At 41.6% G+C, this 20,573-nt stretch overlaps 1 protein-coding gene across 3 annotated transcripts in view; it reads left to right on the top strand.

The window, feature by feature from the left end:
* Positions 1-573: 573 nt before the first annotated feature.
* Positions 574-20,573, top strand: part of nlgn4xa (neuroligin 4 X-linked a) — a gene marked incomplete at its 3' end in the record, with an annotated part of 95,223 nt that continues 75,223 nt past the window's right edge. For 2 of the 3 annotated variants that reach the window (XM_079296386.1, XM_079296387.1), the window contains exon 1: positions 16,227-16,386. In XM_079296386.1, coding sequence (XP_079152512.1) covers positions 16,281-16,386 — 106 coding nt within the window. In that variant the 5' untranslated portion in view covers positions 16,227-16,280. Of the gene's footprint in view, positions 691-15,664; positions 16,387-20,573 lie in introns of those variants that run through there. The other variant, XM_079296385.1, reaches the window with a different exon arrangement.

Genomic DNA, 20,573 nt, shown 5'->3' with positions numbered 1-20,573 from the left:
GTTGTTGTTTGCATTGGTTAAAAGAAACAAGTCAGGCTGATGGGTGATGAGGGGCCCTTTTGTCCACACTTTTTACACGGCACATCTTCATTGTCCTTGCTCCATTATGGACTTATAAATAGGCATGTTCACCAATGTGTTCACGTCACAGTAAAGTAAAGAATCCCTCATGTCTCTGGTGCTCTCAGGGACCCTTGGGAGTCACAGAAGCAGCCTTTGCCTGTCTTCCATGCTCCATGCCAGAGCTGCCACAACACAGCTGCTGGTTAACGGTGATTGAGAGAATGCGGCAATCTATTGGCTGCACGCTTAGTAAATTTGAGGCGGTGTAGTCCAATGGCAAGCAAGAGAGAGAGAGAGCGAGAGAGCGAGAGAGAGAGAGAGAGAGAGAGACCTGGTTTCTCTAACACTAATCTTGTCCTCGCAATACACTCGCTCTATGAGCGCAATTAGATTCAGCACCGTTTCCAGAGCCTCTGCAATGACTCATTGAAACATCTTCTGTGCCGATAAAGCCGCCACGCGCACACACAGGACGTACCGCCGGGCTGCCTTTCAGCACAATCGGGACTGCGCTTCTTACTTTGGATTGTGCAGGAGGCTGGAGGTGGACTTAATTGTGTTTTTCCCCTCTATGTGGCGTGTGTTCCGCCCGAAGTCGGGACTTACATAAAAGAGTGAGCGGCTGAGGTAAGTGTTCCGCCGGCTGGACGCGATCTGAGCCTTAACACGTTTACTCCAGCAGGAAAACAGACACAAATTCATACGAGCGGCTGAATTTCTGTGCGGTTTTGTTTAGGCGCTGACCCCCCCCCCTCCCCTCGTCCTCCCCCACTTCTCCTCTTCCTCTCACGGCGCTTTATTCTCACAAAGGCGCATAAATCCACAGGGAGTTCATCAACAGACATCCACTGACCACATCAACCGGATCATAGTCATTTTGACAATCACAACTTCTGAGAAAAATATTCGAAAAACAGGCATAATGACGGTGTTTGGTGAGAACAGCTCCGCAGCAGCACAGGCGGATTATTTGCATCCGACTCCAGTTGGTGATTTGTTCATTTGTAAATGGATGAAAGAATGGCAGGTTGCAACCAGCCAGCAGTGCAGACGCTGATCACACACCAGGCTTTTTATTAATTATGTAAATCAGTGTTGTCCCTGTGCGCGCGCACACACACACACACACACACGCGCGCGCACACTGCTTTGACCAAACTCGGTGCCAAAGCAACAGCTCGGTTAACTTTAATGCCAGCGGACGGACACGAGAGGCCGTTGTGAACTGGCGGCACAAAGTGCTTTCCCTCAACATAACGAAGCATTTCAACCCATTTCACACCTGTGTTTTTATTTCATTACATTTTTACCACAAGTCGTGTGTGTGTGTGTGTGTGTGTGTGTGTGTGTGTGTGTGTGTGTGTGTGTGTGTGTGTGTGTGTGTGTGTGTGTGTGTGTGTGTGTGTGTGTGTGTGTGTGTGTGTGTGTGTGTGTGTGTGTGCGTGGACGAGCCGCAGCAGAGACGGGCACCTGCCAGCAGCTCTCTGCGCGCATCGCTATCCGAGCAGCCACAAGATGGTGGTGGAGATATCTGGATGTGGATGTTGAGGGAAAAGGGGAAAAAGGGGGTGCTGTGTGTGTGTGTGTGGGGGGGGGGGGGGGGTTGAGTGGGGTTTGTGCCTTGCATTTTCTTTTTTTATAGAGATACAGCGCTGCTAATGCTGTGATTTTGTTTGTGCTTGTATTCATTCTTGGTGACACTGGGTGCAAAAGAGGTGCATCGTGAACTGTGCCTTCAAACAGGCTGCTGGTTTAACATGGGGTGACCTTGTGTGTGTTATACCTGTTATACCTGTGTTATACCTGCTCACAGATGACATGCCAATGTCCACAGTGGCTGTTAGGCCCATGTGGACCAAATGCATGAAGTCTTTCACTAGAAAATACAAGGTTGGACAATATCTTTGCAGTAATGCTGCTGTGTGTTTGTATTTGTGTGAGTGTGTGTTTCCTGGGGAAAAAGGTGTGACATCTTTTGCATTTTAAACCTGCTCAGGTCTGCACTGCTATTGCACGAGGGGTAATAACTGGTAAGACATTGATCTCTGATTAAATGTATCGTCGTATTTTCCTCCAGTGCAGCTCAGCTCAGCTCATTCTGGTGTAAAGAAAAGGTTTCCTTCCTTCGCCATCTTTAGCAGAGAGGGGGAAAATGGCCGGGCAGGTGTGAGATTCACGCCAGAGAGACTGTTTGAAGATGATGGTAATTCTCACCGAGTTGTTGTCTGACATCGAGTGAGAGAGCTGGACATGCCTAACTTCCAGGAATCTGCATGTTCATGTAGAAAAACAAACATTTGGTCGTGTACAGCCCCATGTCCAAACAGCCTTCCTCATTCAATCATTTCAATCTTTGGCTTTTGTTTTCAACAAACTGCACAGTTCATCAGGATGAAATGTCATTTTAAATGAAAGTCAAAGATGTACAGCATCCCTCCCTAATCCACTCCTCCTGCCTGTTCCAAATAGCATCCAGGATTCCTGGAACATGTCATGGTACAAATGCAGGAAATTGGTTTTATTGTTTTGTCGGAGAACAATCGCAAATGAGATCCTTTAAAATATGCACGGTTTTGCCTGAAATCTTTTTTTCATTTTTAATTCCACTGACTCCTCCTCCCTGTTGCCTCTTTTTAAATGCACGAAAGGGAAGTCATTTACAGTAAAAACGACAAACTGGAGCTAAATCTGCCCAAAATGTTGCAGTTTTATGGCATAACAAAAATAAATAAACAGTAATTCTGCTCTCTGTGCCTTGCACCTGCTTCCATTATCTTGTCATTTCCCCTGCAGTCCTTCCATCATGGTGCATCCACATATTCATCTGACAGTGATGACATGCAGATGCTGAGCAGGCAGTTGTTTGCTGATCTGTCCAAACCATATGCACACAAACATATGACTGACAGGTAGAAACAGCAAGAGTAACATGGTGTTGGCCTTGCTGGGAGATCTACTGTAGATACATTTTATTTAATGTAAGCAGACGAGCTCTTAAGGAGGGATTAGTGCACCGTGAGATGTCCTGCATCCCACACACTCCTCTGTATTGTGTACAGTATGTTGCACGGAATCGGACAGATCTGTTAATGAGTTTCATTTCTAACCATATTTGGAAGAGTGAAGACAATTTTCCTCATTTCACTTTTTAAGAAGTTTATGTTTACTATTCATGTCAATGATGTGCCGACGTGTGAGGGGTCGGGACATAAAATGGAAAAGTGCACCTCTTCTGGGAGGACAAATTAAGGAAACGGCTTCTAGCTAAAGATTATTGGGAGCCTGTGATTATCACACGCTGGCTCCTGTGGTCAATTTTCTGTTTCGGTACACTCGGGGCCTCTTGAGTGCACCTCTGGTGTGACATCAGGGCAAACATGAAGCATGGCAGTGTCCCATTAACATACTTAGCTTCCAGGTACCACACTGCCACGTGACAAGGTTGTTCATTTCTCCAGGGACGTGTTTGCATGCAACTTTTTTTCTTCTCAAAGTGATGGTAGCTTATTAAAGTTTGGATGTTTTGTTCTGTCAACAAACTGCTACGATTGGCCTGAAAAACATGAACTGCTTCGAGCAACAACTAGAGTAGCTGTGAGGGACATTGATGGCATGAATATGTACAAGTCATCCTCACTGGAAGAAAGCAGCCTTAGAGGTCTTCTGTGCAAACAGCTAATTGCGATCCACATTTGGGTCTGTTAGGTGTGCGAGGGTGGAGGTCGGAGGTGGATTGTTGGGTCAAACAAACAGGACTTTCACCCAGGAGACCGCTGTCCATGTCCCGTGTTAAATTACAGTTATTTTGATTTTAGAACGTAACCACATCACAAACTTCATCATGTACACACTGTAACTAGGTCTGTTTCACAACGTTAACCACATGTTTGAAACTGTGACCATCTCTCAACGTTAAATAGAACGGCCCTATGAAACGGCATCCTGCTCTCATAAGAGTATGAAGAAACTGAGTAAAGAGTTGTTTAGAGCACAGTGTGCTGAATCTTTCAAACAATGAAAGAACAACTGCCCATTTTCAGATGGTCGGTTTTCAAAGACATGGTGTTGCACTCGGTTGTTGACATGAAGAGTGACGGACACTGAAATCACTGAGCCCAAAATTCAGACATGCACAGCACGCATCTTAAACAGCAGCAGGATTTACCCTAAAAGCCTCGGCTTTACTTTCCGCAATGGCGGTCATAAGGACATGAGTTGGTGTGGAAACGTTTGGATCTTGTGTACGTCCTGTGGGTTTCTCCTTGCAGCAAAACAAGGTTCACAAAGCTCCCCAAAGTTCTCAATTTTCTATGCCAATCGCGTTTTGCGTGGTTAGAAAATGTTGGACGTGCACGCATAGGTGAAAACTTGCCGCACAGAACTACCACAAAGGGCTGTTTTTGATGGTGTGACATCACTCGCGAGCTTAAATCACGCTAAATGCAGGAATGCATTGTGGGTCAATGACATGACATGCATATTTTTGTGTCCGAGTCCACTATTTCCTTTTTAAATAATTGTATCAATTCGTGACATATCATTTCATTCTATAAAACCTATCCAGTTTTGATACATGTTCAGTACAATCAAATAATATATATTATTTTATGTTTTGGCATCTCAAACCCTGAAAATGTCAGATGAGCAGATGAACAGACTAAGAAAACTATTAAAAATAAAATACGATGGCATGCTTTTATTGTTGAAACGATTCAAATAAATCAAATTTCTACAAATACCAATAGTTTTAAGCTGTTGCGATAATTTAAAAACTTTTGTCCAGCAATTTGAATGTTCTCAAATGTCAGGGTGGCACAGCTGTAAAGATGGGACTTTTATTATAAAATTTAAGTGGAAAACAGTAAACAGGTTATTGTATCATCAAGAGGACCTCAACTGACCTTTATAGCAGAGTGAACATGTTGTTATATCTCTTTTGAACATTGATAAAAACAGCTACTTTCAACTTATAGGTAGAGTGGTTCACTTTCCATGTCAGGGCGGTACAACCAATGTAAAACTAGAAAAAAATGATTTTATCATAAATGTCTTTATTCTATTTAAAATGTATATGTATGAACAAAAGCTAATGCTAGTGTCCTAGTAGATGCCTGTTTAATTTGAAATCAGTTGCAAATGTCAGGTGGTGCAACTGCAGAGAATGTTACTCTATGATATTATATTTAAAGCTCTAACATTATTTTAACAGTGTTAAGTTGACGATATTATACACTTTCAAACTATTTTTTATGATATTAATGAATATTGTTTAACTATTAAGGATGCCACTGTCAAGTAAAGCAAAATCAGCAGGACGCAGGGAGCAGCAACAGGTCCTGTATGGAGTGAGTGCAACACGCTGCTGCATGAGGTAGAAGCTGCAGCGCGCAGGAGGAAGAGACTGTGATTCTGCCTGTTCCAGTTATGTGCTAAACATGATTACTGTGAAATATTTACTTCTTTTACTTAAAAGGAGTCTGTTGACTAAAAGCATGTTTGTATTTGAAAAAAAAAATTGCAAATTTTACTAATATTGTCAGGTGGCACAACTGATAAATGTCGTGGTGGTGCGACCAGGTAAAATATTAATTTAAAGCAATAAATAATAGGTTAAAGTGATTTTATTTTCTTAATATGATGTGAAGAACTATTGTATTGAATGTATTCATTTGTATATTTGTATTATTATGTGTCTCTGTTTAAATGTAAAGTCAAAAGTTAAATATACTAAACACTATGAAAAGTTGGTTCACAACTTAGACTTGTTTCAATACATTTTTCCAGACACAAAAAATATGCATTACATCCATTTTGAAGATCATTTTTAAAATGACCTTTTTAGAAGCCTCATTCGTCAATGACCCACGTGCCATGTCGTTGTTCCGACTGCCAGTTGTACCGGAACCCCAATAGTCTGAAAAAGGTTCAAATGAACCGATAAGCCATTTGCCCGACAGCCCGTTGAAAATACTCACTCTCGCTCCAACGAAAAGAAGCATATAGCTAATTATTATACAGAATCACGTTATTGGACCTTCCCGGTCACAATATTTTTCTTCCTACGATCGCAAAGGCATGACCTGCCATACTGATTGGCTTAACCTGATATTCTTACCTTAAGCAGTGTCCCTCCTCAGACCTAAACCCAACCAACCCAACCAATGAAGGCAGGAAGTAATAAGAGGCAGTGGGTCATGCTTTGGTCTTTGGGTCCAATGGGACATTTTTGGGATTATTCGAGTTTCCGAATAATTGGCATTCCCAGTTTTATACACATTCAGTGTTAGTCCATCCTATAGCTCAACAATCTGCAAAGAATATATCTGAAGAACACATCATATATGTATAATATAGATATTATGTATACGTGGTAGTCAGCTGCTGTGGTTCTGTGTGTGTGGGACATTTTGCCTCTGACAGGATCTTTTTATAATGATTGAAATGCAAATGACAGAGAGCGCCTTCATTGGTATTCTGGAACTTATCTCCTATAATCATTAAGAGTGAGAACAATGTTCACAATCTGCCAAGGAGAGCCACGGAGCACGCTCTGCATTCAGCCTGAGCCGCCTGAAGAACAGTTTATCATCAAGCAGCACATTGTTACAAACACTGTCACTTTGTCACACAAACATTTTCAAGCGCATAACCTCAGTGAACAATGAGCAACACATGAACCTGTGCAGACCCCTTTTAGTGTTTGACGATGTCTGCGCTGTCATGTGAGGCGACTGCAAACACTGATATCCTTAATATAGCGGTTCATTTCATCGTTACATAAGCACTCTCGTAGGCAGGAAGCCAATGACGATCAGCCTGTGGTTGTACTCAAACACCGAACACAGTGATGTGCTAGAGGCAGTGCATCTCCTGTTGCTAGGATATCTTTAAGCAGTAATATTAGGATAATTGAAAATATAGTTCCATTTCCATCCAGTCACAACAAATTGAGCAATATAACGAATCAATAAGCACATACCGTGTGTTTTTGTTAACATGCTTATGTTTTTACATGTGGTATATTAATATTAGCTCAAAGTATTCAGCACTTTCAAAGAAAATCGGCTTCCCTTATAAATATGCAAATGTATTAATGTAACCAGTACATAGAGGTGAATATAAAGATGTTTCATGTTCTATTCTGGGATTCCTGAGTTCTCATCATAGAACCACTGGTAATGCATTTCCTGTACTTTCATAATGCTTCAGTTGAATACCAAAACTTCCAGGAGATTTATGAAATAACAAAATCTACTACAAAAGGACAATTATGGTATTATTCTATATTTTTCTTTCCTTCAAGAAATCCTGTAAAAATACCAAAACCTGCAATGTGTAAATGAATCTCGCATTTGTTTTCCCTTCCCTGTCTGTGGCCCTCAGCTCCAAGCCTGTGTTGTTGTAAGCATGTAGTAGATTCCACTATTTTTTAGAATCTAAAATTGAACAACATCAACAGATTAAGGATTCACTGTCTCTCCCCCATCATTGTATTCTCTGGCAGGATAAGCTGGTTTACCACCTGGTCAGAAATGGGCAATGTCCTCAGACCCTCAGGGGATCGAAAGGCTCCAGATCCACCATGCAATTAGTTTGTGGTAATTCAATTCATTCATTCTAATTTAGTGTTAATGCTGTGTACACCGCTAACGAGCATTATGAACTAAAATGATAGGGGCCTTAAAGAAAAGGCCTGTGTTACCTAAAGGTATACAACACTGTGCTTAATAAAGCCACCACAAACTAATTACTTACTAATTATAAAATGACCATTTGTCTGGCTGGAGAAAAACATCAAGTCTCTTTGATCTCAAGATCATTGTTTTGAATTTTGGAGGAATCATTACCCCAGTATTTCTAAAATCACTGATACGGTTTTGATGAAGACCGTAGGGCAATGTTCCCTCTAATTTTTCATGTGTCTGGGCATACACACAAGCTCCCTGAGCACACTGAGGACCACTGTGAGCAACATCAGATGTGCACGCTGTGGCCACACACCAGTATCACACCTGTTCAAAACCTTGGATCATAGCAAGTTACATGGCTTATTAAAAGAATCAAATTACAGCAGCAATTTTCACTAGTTTACTTTTAATATAAGTGATTTGACAAACTTTAAAGGAAAAAGACAAAAATCTTGTTGTTCATGAGATGTGTAGTATGTTTTATGTGACAGTCCTGCTTGGCCATGGGAAGAGTCTTGCTTTGGCCTGTGTGAGGTCCTGTTCTGGAAGAAATGATACATATACACCTTTCAGACATAACATTTTGTTCACATTAAAACACATTCACATTTTGCACAATGACGTGTGCTGTAGCTTGTGTTACAGTGTAAATTCCTGTAACTCTGTCTGTAAAATATGTAATTACTCAGTTTTTTATTATCATTTCTACTACCCATAAATTATCTAGTAGTAACATAATTTAATGATTAATATCCATAAGTAAAAAATCTTAATAAATGTCACTAGAATATGCACAAATCTGACTTAAATTGTACCTTATTTTTCACGTCTGTCCTTCTCACTTCTCCAATGGTTGTACACTTTGTCCAGGTTGATGGCTTTGTCTGCTTCTTGCTTTGACTTTATGTGCATCAGCTGGTCCAAATGTGCCACTTCAAGACGATTTCTGGATGCTGTTTTGATACGATTCATTAAACTGAATCCTCTTTCACAATCTGCACTGGAAGCTTAAAAGAACCACATTTCTTTTTTCCAATGGCTTGGTGAGTGGATGTGTCGCTGCCCGTTCGTTTCGCCATGATAAGGGGGGATAAGGGGCATTTGCGTCTCGTAACTCCGCCGCACTGTTGTTAGCTAGCTAACCTGCACGGCGCGAATGGGCAGGGCAATAGTGTCAATGCTATGATTGGCTGCGTAGCGTAAGTGAACCGAATCGTATCATTGGCTGGACACCTGTCACTCACTGAGTTACGTTGCAAAATAGTACAGAAAACAAAAGTATTATTATTATTATTATTATTATTGGTTTAATTGATTAGATAAGATTAGGACTAATATTATATATTAATTAATACGTTTATGTTGAATTTTATTTTATGCGCTGCATAGATTTTCTTGTGCGCTGAGAATGTGCGAGCAGTGCGCGATTGCTCAAGCGCGCAGCTTAGAGGGAACATTGCCGTAGGGTCATGTCACCTAAAGACCGAGCCAAATGAAATACCCTTCAAGATGTGCATGTGTCTATGAAAAGAACTCCACACTGTTATCTGACTTCACAGTCTCAGGTTAATCAATACATGAACAAGACCTGGTGGCACTCCTCTAAATGTATTAGTACAATGTACACTGCAGTACTTTTAAACTAACTCCAATGACAACGTTAACTAATGGTTAGCAAGTATACCCTAATGTCTATCATGTGTTTTGGTTTAGCGTGTTAGCATTCTAATGTTTTGAAAATTCGCACTAAACACAAAATACAGCAGGGGCTGATGGGAAAGTCATTAGTTTTACAGGTAAAGAAAAAAAGTTCAAGTTTTTACGGGAGGCCGCCAGATTTACAGTTAAGGGATCACCAAAGTTATGAAAATAAGTGGACACATGAATCTAAGTCGGTGTAGAGCAGGGGTCTCAAACTCCCGGCCCGCCACGTCATATTATGTGGCTCGCGAATCCGCCAGCAAAAAAAAGAAGTAAAAATATAAAAATAAAAATTTTTAAAGTTAGACTTGATAATAAAAATATCCCCATCGTTGAAATTATGAGATAGAAAGTCATAATTCTGAGATAGAAAGTCAAAGTTATGAGATTGAAAGTCAAAATGATGAGATTGAAAATTATGAGATACTTAAACACACAGTCACAGAAGCAGCTCTTTGGCTGGTTACTGTACATGTGACATGTAAATGTATTGTGAGTACATTGAAGACTACTTTAAACGTGTCTTTACAACACATGAAATACTTCATGTGATTGTGCAAACACACCCTTGAAAGGATTTTAAGCTTTGAACAAAGTTATTGTAATAACTTGTGTTTGATATTTGTCTTTGTTATTTTCTTTAATAGTTTGATCTTTGATAGAGTCATGTGGGTTTCTGAACCCTAAATTAAAAGGATTTATGTTACAATAACAAATGTGCTTAAATATATTTTTACATTTATATAACTGCATGTACAATATTTTTACACTTGAATAAACAATAATCAAATGCAGAGACAGTTATTTAACAATATGTTACGAGTAGTTACATTTTCAACCGGCCCTTTGTGGGCGACCGTGATGCTGATGTGGCCCGGAGTGAAGATGAGTTTGAGACCCCTGGTGTAGAGGGACCATGAATGTCTGAACTTCATGGCAATGCACCCAACATTTGTTGAGATGTTTCACTTTAGGCCAAAGTGGTGGATTTACTGACAGACCAGCATTGCAATCCATTGAGCCACGTGCTAATAATGAATAGATTTACGAGTGAAAGTCGTGGTAATCTAAGTCGGATGTGTGGTATAGTGCGGTCAGCCCTCTCCAATCTTTTCCCCCCAATTTGACGGCCTATAATAGTGCTGCATCTTGCAATCGATGTTGCAAACTCTTTGAGGACCGTAGAGCATCTCGATAAATAACAATAATTACGCTTTGATTCAGATAATGTGTGATAATGTGTGATAATGATTTGAGTGCATTTGACTGATAAATAAGACAAGAGTAACCGCAGAACACATTGTTAGGGCTTGTTTACTGCAGTCTTCTCTTCCCATTGCAGGCTCCACCACATAGTTAGCAAAGCAAAGATTATGAGACATTTTGTCTCCGTTTTTGCCATTTGTGAGCGACGTGTCATTGATTGTCACCATGGAAACACAGCTGCTAGCTGTGAGGCGAGCGTGAGGGTAGAATAGCAAACTATATTATGTTTAACGGTGCTATTGATTAACACTTAGAACATTCATCCACTAGATGTTGCACTCTCCCTCCATTCTGTTTCACTCACACCAAAACAAGTTTGTGCACAACCTGCACGGTCGAGTGGAGTGAGATCCAGACACACAGTGAATTCATTTTGCAACATGGTTACCACATTTAGGTAATGTTTAGAACGTGGAGCGTCTCCGGGATTGAAACTGTTATTTTTCTTCTTTTGACCATCTAAGCGGGGACAACAAACCCTGGCTTTTGGTACTTGTGCTGAATTGTAATTTTTCTGGGTTATTGTTCGGATGGCTAAATTAGCTCATATGTGCGACTGTTAGTTATCACTTGTTGCCACGAAAAATATTCTCGAAATATTTCAACTCAAGCAATGAATCTGGCTGAGGTTGTGACATTAAACACCTGTGGGTGTTGGGATTCTCCTGTCGTCACCCACATCCTGATGTCGTTGAATCAGAAATGGTGGGAAATGACACCATGTGTATATATGTGAATGAACCATAGACTGTCTATGGTATTATACCGACTGTATTCATGTCTCATGTATTACTGTCAGGATATCATAACAGTTTCAGCAACGATGATGAAAAGGTACTTTTGTAAAATGTAGCAACTGCAGCTTTAAAGTGTGTGTAGTGCAGTTTAAGCTGTGCACGGTTTTCAGTTTAAATCAGATGTTCATGTTGTTTAAATCAACTCTGATTTCATGTTTTATTACCATGTAGCAACTTGAACAAATATGTGTTCATGCATGATGGTCGAGGCCATATACCCAAGGGCTTATGCTGCGTTCCTACGACACCCTGACACATAACACAGCTTCCTCTGCTTGTTCGGTTGATGATAAACTCCGGCTCCAGCTCATGTTGCCACTGTAATACACGCCACTGTGTTGAGGCGGATGTTTAAAGCGTCTGCAGAGCCATTTTCTTGTTCAAGCTGATGTATTTTCCAAACAGGCAAAGCAACATGACAGATCCTTGCAACTGTAGTCAGCAACAGTTTGAATCCTTTTTTCTCCTCTTTCACTAATCCATGCTGGGAAAGTGTTGGGTTTAAACATCTTGCTTGCAAAGATTAGCATGTGCTTTGTCTATATTAACAGAATTCTATTTAGTTATTTACACAGCCTTTCATTTATATTTGATATCATAAGGTGTCAGTGCTGGTCAGCATGATATTTAATAATTAATTTGGCCTGCCTTTGAGTGGCATGCAGTGTTAGTTGAGTGAGCAGGTAATTTATCAACATTTCAGGTGTGAGACTTTCTTCATCCAAACCACTTAATATATATATATATATATATATATATATATATATATATATATATATATATATATATATATATATATATATATATATATATATATATATAGATAGAGAGAGCCTTAAGATACTGATAGGAATTGCAATAATATAGTCTGTACTGACTAATCTTTCTGCATCATTTTGATACAGGATTTACCTGATTCTTGCAATGTTACATAAGTGAAGAAAGGCGGTCGTTGAAGGTTGTTTTATGTGGAAGTTAATGGACATATCCTCATCAGACTTAACTCAAAAGATTGTTTACGGTGGAGCTGAAGGCCATAGCAACACCATCAAGAGCAACTTCATCATTAGATAATTTATGTAGAGATGTTCTGGGCCCGAGTAGAATAACTTCAGGAAGTTGGAGGTCATCCAGGTTTTGATGTCCTTAGAGAGTCTTGGAGTTAACGGGTTAGCTTTGACTGGCTTGATTGATAGATATTTTTGCGTGTCATCTGCATAACAGTGAAAGTTTATGCAATGTTTTCTGATGATATTGCCTAAAGGAGGCATGTGTATGGTGAATAGAAAATGTCAGAGCACAGGAACTTGTGGAGTTACTTACTTTGACATGCATGGGGAATTCATCGTTTACAAACAACCAAAACCTCTGGACCAAGAGTGGGCTTCTTATCACTCCTGTAAAATTTGCCTAAAACGCGTACCCATAGTAAACTGACAGCTCTTATTGAACCATTGGGAGTACATGTATGGTTTTAGTCTCCATTGAGGGGTATCTGTCTCTATGGACCCCGAGTCTGAAATAAAGTCTATCTATCTATCTATCTATGGCTGGGAGTTATGAGCCTGAAAACACAACAAAAACACAGCAGGAAGTCATAGTACCTGGTACACGTTCAAATTTGAGAAACAGAAAATAAATATTTTACACGTGGTTTACTAAGAGTACATCCGCATAAAAACGTATTTGGAGGCTCGTAGACGCCACGTCAAAGTAAAATTGTCCGAAACTCAAACCATTTGTTTGTTTGTCAATATATGGTTATCTACACCGTATTTAACCATTGTCAACTTTCATAGAGTCTTGTCTTAGCAACCAGACTTTGGTCTTCATAATCGCTCTCAGGTACTTCACTCATGGTACTGAATTTGAGTTTGAAAGACTTTCCCAGGATGCAATCTGGTGAATCTGCATATCCTTATCTTCGTAATTTCATTGGCTATATGGAGCCTGAGATTCATCGAGATCGATTGCAATTGGCTCGAGCGTTACCCAAAGAAGAGAGGCGGGCATTGTCTTTCAAAGCGGACTCTCGTTGGCTGTTCCAGAATGTGACCAGGCTATGGAAGCTCCTATTGGGTCAAATGAGGTGTCAATCTAACCGGCGGAATGCAGGCTGCCATTTTGAGACACAGAGACGGCAGTGTTTACATTTTAACGGGTGATATGACCAGAAATACATGTAAATTATCAATATCTACTGGCTAATTTGAAATGATGCAACAGCCCCCCGTGGGTGTTTATGGACGTACTAATGTGTGTTGGACTAAATCTTTTACTGGAAACGATCGAGTGGACCCTTAGCGATCAAGCAATAGAGTGGTCTCATGTGACGTCACAGTTTAGCTGTCGGCCATGTTGGAGTACACACAAAGCCACTGGCATGCACGGCTGAGTCGCATAACCTATCGGTGGTGAACTTTTGTGCTGTCTTTGGTTGTGGCAGCAGAGCTAATAGACAAGAAATCATTCTTTCGTTTGCCAGCGGTCATTACACATCAAGGAAATGACACGAAGGAGCTATCCAAGCGACGTCGCGAGAAATGGCTGTCACGCATCTCTCGAGATATAAAGGAATGGAATTTGGCGTACACTAGAGTATGTGCGGATCACTTTATAAGTGGTCAGTGATTTTATTTACTAATTCGTTTGTGAACAGTATTTAATAAAGGAAATATAAATTAAACTTGGACATGAGAAGGTTACCGAAGCTTCATCGGCCCGTGACAGCAGTCGGTACCAGAGATGTCTCGAGCGTGTACAACAGGCGAAACACATAGATGCAGCCTCAGCATTGCTTGATATGAGTTTAACATCAGATCAGATCAGATATATATATATATATATATATATATATATATATATATATATATATATATATATGTGTGTGTGTGGGGGGGGGATGAAGTTAGGGGTTAGTTGAAAGTTAATTCCTACACACACGCACACAATGACGTGCATGTACAATGTAAACAAACACACGTGTCTGTTTGCACTGAGTAAACATTGAATATTGCTAAATATCTGAACAGATCTGTATATATTTACCCTCCCAATGACGAGATGAGAATTGTCGACGACTGTTGCTTTGACGTCTCGGACCCATCCACTGACAAACTGATTATAAGCGTCGAGCCCTTTGTAGCACTCCAACTCGTCTTTTGTGTAAGGACTGGGGGTGTTCACGAGATACGCGTAGATGTTGCCGTAGTTTACCGATGGAAGATAAGTAGGATCGGCACTGAAACCATCTGCACTCATCGTATAGGGATCCAAGTTACCAATAACCTTCAATTTGGCCAGGTAGCGAACCTTTGATGCACTATCCAGTGATTCAAAGTATGGTATTTTCGCCGCACTTCCTTGTTTACTCGCCGCCATGTAGGATCTGTATGTACTCCAACATGGCGGACAGACCTCGTAACTAAGGAGATCGTGACGTAGGTGAGACCACTCTATACCGTTTTTGTTGGAGTAGCATGCACGAGGGAGACATTATGAATCATGATCGGTGAGTGACGGCGACATTTTATCGGCTATTTTTGCAGTGTTTGGTTGACAGAGACGTTAACTCTACCTGCTGTTGTGATTGTATCTTGAAATGGTTTGCATAAATCAAATTACAAGAACCGTAATTCTAATGAGATATCGCATCAGTACCTCTTGACAGAGCAGTTGTGTACATGACATGACATGACTGGCCTGTTGCCACTCTGTGACAACAGGTTGAGATGTCATTAAAGTAAAAACAAAAGCTAGCTGGTAATGATATACCCCATATCATTACTGCCCTTGAATATCTGTTATACATTTATATCTGAACCAACATAATCCATCTCTCGACCGTCTGTAGGATTCATCCTCTGGAAACCTTGAAACTACTAGCTTTCATTGCAACTCATCCAAAAGTTGTTGAAACATTAACATAGAACAAAATATATCAACCATGTAGTAGCATTATATTAAAAAGAAGAATCAGGGGATTACTGCTAAACCATCCAATATTTGCTCAGATATTTCGGTTTGACTCAAAGTGTCGGACTGACCAAATGACCAACATTACCATCCCTGGAACCCCCACTGTTTACTTTAAAACAATCTAGGATTGTGGTTGGACTGAACCCTTGGTCTTCTTTCTTTTTCTTTCAGGATATCCCATCAAGCTGGAGCCCAGGTAACCACAGAACATCCCAGGATCTCTCCTGTTCTGGACAGGGGGGTTTAACAGCAGGCGCCAATCTCCATGCAGGCTCTCAGGATGGGGAGTTGTGAGGAAGCTGCTCTGTTTGGCTGGGGCTCCTTCACTCAGCTCGCAGCCTGAGGAGGAGTAGGAAGCATCTTGGTGGAGGGGCAGGGGGCGGCACCGAGGACCCAAGGGTGGACCACAACCGTGACCTGCCAGGCTCAGCACAACAGTAGCATGTCAGCGCCTGGAGGCCCTTCATGGATGTGTCGCTCCACAGCAAAGGCCAACCTTCTGCTGTGGATGGGGCTGGTGTCCATCTGCATGGCTGCTGTTCAGTCCCAGCACCACCCAGTGGTCACCACCAATTATGGAAAATTGCGGGGAGTAAAGGTTACATTACCAAATGAGATCCTGGGACCAGTGGAACAGTATTTGGGGATCCCGTATGCTCTGGCCCCAACGGGGGAGCGGAGGTTTCAGCCGCCGGAGCCACCCATGTCTTGGCCGGGCATCAGGAATGCTACTCAGTTTGCTGCTGTTTGTCCTCAGTTCTTAGAGGACCGCTTTTTGCTCAATGATATGCTACCTGTGTGGTTCACCGCCAACTTGGATACAGTGGTAACCTATGTGCAGGAGCAGAGCGAAGACTGCCTTTACCTAAACATCTACGTCCCCACAGAGGACGGTAGGTCTCTTGTCTTCTTTCTGTCTTGTACCTCTTCCTGTTTGTCTTTGTGTTGTTCCCTACTGAATTTCTCACTTGCCTGAGCAGATCTTCCTTGAACTTCTAGGCCGTAGTTCACTGAAGGTCTCAGTCATTTTCTACTCACAGGAAATAGTATGCGGCGTGTTTGTGATTCATGTTAAAACAAATGTCATTGTTCACTTATTTTTTTTATGGCACCCACTAGCGCTATAACACAATCCTGGTGTTTACCTTTAATACATCATCATTTAAAGGTGAAGTCATGCTGACGTAGCTCGTCATATCGGCCCTTCTAACCAGGACTGCACTGCCCCAGGTTTGACTGTGTGCTTCATGGATTATTGTTGAATTGTTTAGGGGAAATCCACCACTAAAGTTTATTATGAATGAAAATAATGACGGCATTTCTTTTGTCATTTGACTTTTTTTACACGACAGAGAGACAAGATGGAACAGGGGACAGTATGGTTGTATGGTATATCCACCAGGATATATTGTACGACCAGCTGGATGCTCCAGGTCCTGCATTTATATTCCAAAGCCTAATTGTGGCATACGTTCTTTATTGATCACTTTCAAATGCTTGGATGGAAAGCATGGCTTTGTATTTTCCTTTGCATATCACAATTAAATCAGGATTTGTCACATTGGTGATGGACAGCGATACACAAACATATACTATTTTTCCCCAAATGTGATTGTGGGCTGGGTGACATTAAACACTCCAGAGGTTAAATATATCATCAAGACTTGTTATATACTGCCGGGTAGTACTGAAAAAATATATTGATATAACAAATAATTGTAAGTCATATAGTTACTACAGGATGACTTTGGATAGTATGATACATTGCATTATATGTGGTGTTAAAAAATATTAAGTACTAAGTCTTAAATTTAGCTTGATGAACTCTGCAGGAAATGATACTATAATTCATGTTCTTAGATTTAGATTTGCTTTGCTAGATGGATTTATTGAATAAAAATGTTGGACGAAGTCATGGACAACACGCTAATGTATGCTTTTTATAATGACTGTTTATTTTCTTTTACCTCGAGCAATGTGTCGTAACCTCTTGTGATTAGTATAATGGAAAAATTAAACATGTTTCTTCGTGCATTAATTACCTGGTAGCCCTCTAATTAGCCCTTGATTTGGCCTGCAGTCTAATCAGTGAACTCTGGTTTGTCTGAAAGAGAGGAAATGCAGAGTGTTGTTTAAGTACTGAGAGCTCTGTCAGTCCAAGCTGCTTCGTACTATGACTGATATGAGTGTGTTTAAGCAAGAGTGATGTAAGATTGAAATAAAAAGGTGCTGTATTGCTACCAGGCCAAAGGCTCCTCCATAATAGCTTGTTTCTGCACTCCCCTGTTTGAATGAGCACTTGTGACTTGGAGTGGCTGTGGGGAGCACTTTACCCACCCGGGTCCTGCAGCAGCAGCCACCATGTACAAGACTCACTGTGTGTTCTGTAAAAAGCACAGTGTGTTGAACGTAACCTGAAGTGGTTAGAGGTCAGCGGGAGCGAGCCGGCCAAGTGGTTTCAGGGAAGCAGCGGGACGGTGTGGACGCCTCTGGAAGGATAGTGAAGCACATTAACGCTTGTGTCAGGCTGAGATCTTTGACAGCTCCCAGCTAAATTTGGACTGAGCTCTTGAGTACATGGTCGATTAAAAAGTGCAGGAGAGGGATAATCTGACAATGCTGTGTTTTTCGGCGGCTGTTCTCAAATGATTCAGTGTCTCCAACAAAAAAGTTATTGTACTCGAGTAGAGCACAATAAATCAGTGGACAGCAGTGCTGTATGCATAGTGAAAAAGTATTTTTGTGCCTGTTTTAGGTGCATTTAAATATAGTGCATCATTAATATAGTAGTACCAAGTAATAGGGTTTCTCCTGGGTCGGTGCACTTTAGCCGGGTCTCAAGCCCAGCAGTGATGATATGCGTTTCCCCTCCAGCTTCACAATAGGGGATAGCTAAACTGAGCTTTTCTGTAGCTTCTAACTGGGCGTCTGTGGTTTGGAGTGAAGTTTCAGTCCCACGTTCCTGTCTGTCACATATCAGCCACATTTTACCGTTTACTGAGGGTTTTAATCAGAGCTGTGTTACTAATAATACTTTCATTGAGGAAAAGCACTGTGTTTGTCACCAAAATGGCGGCGCTTCATAAGCAGTTTAATAACAACAGGCCAAATCATCAAGATATGAACATATTTGGTGTTGGGATCTAAAGGAGCGTGTTTGGGTTATCAGCATTTAAGAAACTGAATTCTTGACATCAATAGAATTATTGATGTATGTAACAATTATTAATGATTATTAATAACAACGGGGCACCACCCTGCGAACAGGGACCAATAACCAAACGATAAAACTAAGTCTCATAATTAGTGGTCACGCATAATGTCAATAGTCTGCGTATGACTATACATTCAGTGACAGTGAAGGTTTTTAAGTTTGAGCACAGGCTACTACATACAGGTTTATCAAATACATATGCACAAGTAATCACAGACGACTGCTCCTTAAAGTATCACAGAGTTTATTAAATCAAAATAATAAATGATCAAATCAATTAATATTGCAACCAACAAACGTTATCATACAATTTTATATGCCTAAACTAAAGAATGAATAAAATGGATGAGGGTGTATGTCTGTGTGTGTGTGGGTCTGTGGGTGGAAAGGAAGGAGAGTCTTACAGCTAACGCTAAAGACTACAAAGATGGCGGCGTCGAGTGACGCGGGCCAAAAGGGGAGGGGCCTTAAGATACTACAGCTAAACTACAAAGATGGCGGAGTCGAGTGACTCGGATAAGATGGCAGTGAGACTGCTGTATGTAATCACGTGTGCCGATGCACACATGTGTTGTGAGGCGATCGTTTGAACGGGGTTTCCCCAGGGGCAGAGACAAGAAAGAGAGCAAAGGTGGGGGGCATGAATCAAACTTCTGCGTGCGGTCCGCGTTGTAGTGAGAATGGGGATCGCTGGCCGTATCGTACACAACGTGCCGTTGTCGGTAGAACTGCCAGCAGTTATGTACGATAGCCGAGATTCCACACTTCACTCACAGAGCTGATTTAATGAGGAGAGAATACCACACGAAGTGTAATAAAACAAATCAAAATAAATCCCAAGCAAACAGTCATAGCAGTTCATACACAATGCAACGGAGCTTCTCTGCTCCGTAAGGAGTTGCGCAATATCTCAATATCACGCGACAGTAACTTAAACACACAAAAACACGGGAATATCAACATGTAAATGAATGACCTGAATTAAATTTACGTTAATTTAAGCTAAGCTATGCCCAGATGCCAAGAATCTTACTTGTCGATGCTTCGTTGCAACGTTGAAGTGTTCGTGGGGAAGTTGTCCGTTTTTCCTCGCCAGGAAGGGGGGCAAGGCTGCTTGCGGGCGCTGTGCCGTCGTGGCGTGAGCTCGCTCTGGAGCGAAACGCAGACGTGATCTATCCTCGCTGCAGGGAGGACAGTTTAACTTCGGCTGAGACGACGTGGTCCGTACGTCTCCCGGTAATCATCGGTCAGGAGAGGATTAGACGTCTTCCTGCCGGAGTGTGCACAAAAAGAAGCAAAAAGCGGAGAACGGATCGCTGAAGCGGATTCGTTATCGCGGGCGGAGTGGGCCTTTACTCGGCGTGGAACACGGCTGTTTCGTCCAGCGAAATGGCTTTGGGACCTGACAGGGTTTGATGAGGGTTTGAGGGCCGCGGGCTTCCTCGTGGCCTTCGGTTGCCAGCGTCGTGCTGGAGGTAGGAGGCTGGTGTGTCTTCATATGTCCAAGGACGGGTCCCAGGGCGAAGAGAGCGTTGTGTGCTCCCTGTCTCAACCGAGGTCGAAGGGAAAAAGCGTGGAGGTCCGGGGCGAAGAGAGTGTTTGCGTGCCTCCTGTTACCCCGGAGGGATTGTTGGAAAAGCATTGAGGTGTGTACTGCAGGCGGTTTTGTAGAACAGTGGTTGCACCAACAGGGGTCCTGGGGTCTCTTGGCTCTCGGCCAATGAGATTGCAGCGGTGCATTCAGGTGACCATGGTTTTTTGGGGGGGGGAAATTCACACCCTTGTGTGAAATTCCGAGAGGAGGGTTGCTCTCATCAAACTACAAATCAGGATGAAACCTTTGCTTGAAACAGTGAAGGCCTGATT

Source organism: Melanostigma gelatinosum, assembly GCF_949748355.1.
Source record: "Melanostigma gelatinosum genome assembly, chromosome: 24".
In the NCBI taxonomy this organism is placed as follows: Eukaryota; Metazoa; Chordata; class Actinopteri; order Perciformes; family Zoarcidae; genus Melanostigma; species Melanostigma gelatinosum.
This window is presented reverse-complemented; position numbering and strand designations above follow the sequence as displayed.